The 5,066-nt window shown below is 54.2% G+C and overlaps 1 protein-coding gene across 1 annotated transcript in view; it reads left to right on the forward strand.

Annotated features, from left to right (window-relative positions):
- Positions 1-4,790, forward strand: part of Nckipsd (NCK interacting protein with SH3 domain) — a 10,151-nt gene extending 5,361 nt beyond the window's left edge. Inside the window, exons 6-13 of the mRNA XM_021206965.1 lie at positions 474-644; positions 760-846; positions 925-1,063; positions 1,169-1,249; positions 1,432-1,560; positions 1,664-1,756; positions 1,849-2,021; positions 3,974-4,790. Of these exons, the coding sequence (XP_021062624.1) occupies positions 474-644; positions 760-846; positions 925-1,063; positions 1,169-1,249; positions 1,432-1,560; positions 1,664-1,756; positions 1,849-2,021; positions 3,974-4,177 (1,077 nt within the window). The 3' untranslated portion in view covers positions 4,178-4,790. The remainder of the gene's footprint in view (positions 1-473; positions 645-759; positions 847-924; positions 1,064-1,168; positions 1,250-1,431; positions 1,561-1,663; positions 1,757-1,848; positions 2,022-3,973) is intronic.
- The last annotated feature ends 276 nt before the right edge of the window (positions 4,791-5,066 follow it).

The following is a 5,066-nucleotide window of genomic DNA, read 5'->3' on the forward strand; positions in this document are numbered from 1 at the left end:
GTGAGTGGGGTAGTGAGTCCTGACTACATGATGGGGTGAGTGGGCCAAAGGTGGTACTTAGGCTCCACCTGTGATCTCTGGTGGGAGTGAGTAGAGGGCAGTAGGCTAGTGGTTTGTGTGCCTGTGCTGAGCATAGCAGCTAGTGTCTAGTACGACAGGCCTGGTGTCACATTGTGTGGAATGGGATAAGGATGGATCCTGAGTCACATTCAAGGAGTGACAAGAGTTCATGCCTGCCTCATGGGGGCTGCTCATCCAGTTCCAGGATGAGAGCTGGGATGTTGGAAATTCCCACAGCTGAGCCTTGAGCAGAGGCTTGTACCAGGAGGTCGGAACTGGAGTTGGCCTACACAGTGTGAATTTTGTGGGACCTCAGTTCAAAGAGTGCTGAGCGTAGAGGGGCCAGGTCTTGGAGGCTGGAGCTGGTGGTGTGCAGAGGTCAGACTGAGCCATACCCTGTCTTCTTCCCCCAGGACCTGAGCACAGCCCTACCCTCGGGGCAGGTATGCCATGACCAGCAGAGACTGGAAGTGATCTTTGCAGACCTGGCCCGAAGAAAGGATGACGCCCAGCAGCGCAGCTGGGCGCTGTACGAGGACGAGGATGTCATCCGCTGCTATCTGGAAGAACTCCTGCACATCCTGGTATGGGGTAGGGATGGACCCTCCCTGTACCATCACTCTTTAACTGTTAGGTCTCTTCTGCTCATGCATGCTCACCTCACACTGGGTGATGCTCAACTCTCTCTCTTCCCTCCAGACGGATGCAGATCCTGAAGTTTGCAAGAAAATGTGCAAAAGGAGTGACTTTGAGTCTGTCCTAGCCTTGGTGGCCTATTACCAAATGGTATGTATAAGACAAGGGAGGGGCACAGAGGCATGTGGGCAGACTTAAGGGCACTGAGCACACGGGTTCTTCTGCCAGGAACACCGAGCGTCGCTACGGCTGCTACTCCTCAAGTGCTTCGGTGCCATGTGCAGCCTAGATGCAGCCATCATCTCCACTCTGGTGTCTTCCGTGCTGCCTGTGGAATTGGCACGGGACATGCAGACTGACACACAGGGTGAGGTGGGAGTGGGGCACTCCTTACCACTCGGAGACTGTTCCCACCATCTGCCGGGGATCCCTGGCCTTGCTGACTACCCTTCCTTACCCCCTGCACCCCCAGACCACCAGAAGCTCTGTTACTCCGCCCTCGTCCTGACCATGGTCTTCTCCATGGGAGAGGCGGTGCCCTACGCACACTATGGTAAGAATCAACCCCTAAGCAGTGGGCGCAAGATCCCAGAGGTAAGAGCCATGCATCTCTCCAGGGCCTGGAGACCTACTGACTAGAAGATAGTGTTCTTAGGGCTCACAGAAAGCCAGGAAGACTGGATCGTAGGGGGAGCAAAAGTTGGATCTGTGGACTTCCTTATGCTGCTCTTTCAGAACACCTGGGCACGCCCTTTGCCCAGTTCCTACTAAGCATCGTTGAGGACGGCCTTCCAATGGACACCACTGAGCAGCTGCCAGACCTCTGCATGAACCTGCTTCTGGCTCTCAACCTGCACCTGACAGGTGGGGTGGGGCTGTCTGGAAGGCGGCTGACCGACCGACCGCAGTGGGCTTTTGCAGGCTTCTGTGCCTACACTCACCTGTCTCCACCCACATCTCTCCTCAGCTCCTGACCAGAATGTCATCATGGCTGCCTTAAGCAAACACACCAATGTTAAGATCTTCTCTGAGAAGCTGCTTTTGCTTCTGAACAGAGGGGGTGAGAGCCTAGATGTCTGCTCAGGTGCCGCTTGGGTGCACACTTGACTGTCGTGCACCCTCCTCTGACTCCTGTGAACCCCTGTCTTCTAGACGACCCTGTGCGTATCTTCAGACACGAGCCCCAACCACCACACTCTGTCCTCAAGTTCCTGCAGGACGTGTTCAGCAGCTCTGCCACAGCCGCCATCTTCTATCACACAGACATGATGGCGCTTATTGACATCACTGTGCGCCAGATCGCAGACCTGTCACCTGGAGACAAGGTGCCTGGGGGCTGCACAGCAGCTTAACCGAAAGGGGTGACTATGACATTGAGTGCAGATGAGGGGGCAGGGCTGCTGCTGCCAGGGCCGAGTGAGTGTGGAAGACTACTCAGAAACCAGGACATGGCAGCCAGCCGTGTGGCAAACTGGAGCAGGATGTCTGAAGAGAGCTGGAATTGCTTCTCAGAAGAGGAAGAGACTCACTGCCTTCCTGTGAGAGCAGAGTAGAAGCCAGGAAGCCCGGGGGCAGGAGTGGCTAGTGAAGTAGGCCAGGCTTGGGTGGGTTGCAAGTGGGCCCGGTAGAGCCTGCTTCTGGATTGGTTTGAGCAGGTAGGTGGATAGATGATTGTTAATGGAAGAGGCCCAAAGAACTTCTTAGGGAAAGATAACAGTTGTGTTTTGAATGAGTCAAGATTGAGGACAAGCCAGGCAGTGTGATGGCACACGCCTTTAGTCCCAGTACTCAGGAGGCAGAGGCAGCTGGACCTCTGTGAGTTCGAGGCTAGCCTGGTCTGCAGATCAAGTTTCAGGACAGCCAGGGCTACACAGAGAAACCCTGTCTGGAAAAACCAAATTTAAAAAAAAAAAAAAAAAGATTGAGGACCAGGGTGGGGGCTGGAGCTCTGGATTGAGCATTTGCACCTGAGGCTCCGACTTCAATCCCTAGCTCTAAAAAATACAATACTTAGAAGACATTGAAGGCAGCGAGTGAACTGAGACTAGAGACGTGGGGTTTTGTGTGGAGTGATGACAGGGTAGTCACCTAGAAAACCTGATGGGTATAATCAGCAGGGGCATTAGCTGTGACTCAGCAGGCTCAGCTAAGGAGAAACCTGGGGACAAACCCAAGTGACCAAGAGCAAGCCACAGACCATGTGTGTGCAGGGAGGAGCCGCCTGTTAGGAGCTTTGGGTGGGGCGGAGAATTAGTCTTTGAATTTGCCACTTGAAAGCTGGTGGTGAGTGGCAAGCAATGTCAGTGTGGTGAGGGACTCAGGTCTGAATGGGAAGTTTGAGAAAGTTTTAAGTTTCTCCCCTGGGAGAGTGGAGATGGGGAAGGACTTGGAAGCAATAAATGAAGGTAACCAATTTTCTGTACAGAGAAACAGGAAAACGGGGACAGGGTCTTGTAAGGTGGGAGGTGCTGTTTCATGCCCTGGCCTGGGGCAAGGCTCCAGTAAGCATAGAGAAAAGGACCATGTGTTGGAGAGATTGGGCCACTGCAGGAGGTACACAGATGAGACAGGAGGCTGCCCGTGGTGGACTCTATTGTTTGTTCTAGTGAGGATGGGAAGGGTAGGTGCTGCGAGCAGAAGAGACAGCACAAGACCGCTTAGGGTCAAGGGCAGAAGATAGGCAGTGGTACTAGAAGGACAGAAACAGAGGTCATCAGGGGGGTGGAAACAGGTGAATGGAAGAGGACACATGCGTTCCAGGCCTCACCTGATCACCTGATGGAACAGTGTTTCCCTCCTAATGAGCATGGAAGTATTGCACCTGAGGCGTGGTGGGGAAGCTGATGAGTTTGGTGGCAGGTGTGTGGATTTGAGGTGACTGAGATGGGTAGATGACACGCAGGCGATTAGGCATTCTTGTTGGACGCTCTTAGGAAAGATCTGCATAAGGTGTATAAGATTGCTGTTTCAGGCCAGGGGTGTAATTAAGATCTTCTGGGGCAAGAGACATGGAGAAGCCAGGACTCTGACTGACACACATGGTACTAAAGGACTGCCAAGACCAGGGCAGCCACATTCTGGGATGCGTGACTGGAATGATTTGTTCATTCTCTTCTCCAACAGCTTTGAGAGCCATTTAGTGTTGAGTAAAATAGTTAGCAGTGTGAGTTGCTTTGTTGTCCCATAGTCCACTGGACAGTAGCAGCCAGTCCCCCCCCCTCTGGGGACAGTTGCAGTACCATTCCAGGGGTTGCTGAACCAGCTGCTCTTCCTACAGCTGCGCATGGAGTACCTCTCCCTGATGCATGCAGTGGTCCGCTCCACGCCCTACCTGCAGCACCGGCATCGGCTGTCAGACCTGCAGGCTACACTGCGGCGCATCCTGACTGAGGAAGAGGCCTCACCCCAGTGCCAGATGGACCGTATGATTGTCCAAGAGATGTACAAGGAGTTCCCGGACCTGGGAGAGGTTCCCAGCTAGTATTTCTCTTTACTCCCTTCGCTGCAGCCCTGGGAGGGTGCAGAGAACTCAGGGCTTGGCTCTAAGGATTTTCTGCACACTGCAAGGTGATAAAAGATTAGAAGGGACCTGAGCCGGGCCCCTGACCTGAAGGAGAGTCAGGGTAAGGGGCCAGAGGTAGGATTGGGGACCACAGTCTGGGAACTATATTGGGGCAGAGGAAATGCACAAGCTGTAGACCTCTGTTTGCTGGTAGGCTGCCTCTTCAGCATGCCACCCCCATCCCCCACACCCATGTGCATACCCAGAGTCCTGCTGCTGCTCCAGGCTGGGCCGCTGCCATCCCTACCCGCTGTCTGGTCTGAGTCTTCACCCTCAGCAAGCCATGTCCTTAGGGTGAGGGAGGCGCCTTCTGCTGCTCTGTTCTTTGCCTTAGCTTTGCAGTGAGTGTTGCTCATGTGCAGCCCTTCCCTCGTAGGGACCGCTGTCCCCCAACCCCCTGCTTTCAGCCCCAGAGGCCTTGGCTGGGCTGTTGCCTTGAAAGCGGGATCCTAGAGACAGGCCGTCCGTCCTGCAGCCCCATGGGACAGGATGGTGGTGCTGAGAGAGCCAATGATAGAATCTATTTTCTCTGGAAAAAAAAAAAAAAGAGTAGGCCAAAAGCCATGTGTATTTTCCTATGTACTACAGCTCACCTTCAAAAATAAATTACAGGCACCAGGAGCTGGGCTTCCCTGTATGATCCTGCGGAGAGACGATGGGAAGGGTGGCGGGGGCTCAGGACCTCACAGCTCCAGCTTAAACTGCTATCTGCAGCCCAAAGAGGTGATGGTCCTTGACCAGACTGGCCTCCCTGCTCTGCTTCCTCTACCCAGTCACAGCCACGCGCCCTGGGACACACCTGTGGGTA

The sequence above is a fragment of the Mus pahari genome, chromosome 10 (genome assembly GCF_900095145.1).
Source record: "Mus pahari chromosome 10, PAHARI_EIJ_v1.1, whole genome shotgun sequence".
In the NCBI taxonomy this organism is placed as follows: Eukaryota; Metazoa; Chordata; class Mammalia; order Rodentia; family Muridae; genus Mus; species Mus pahari.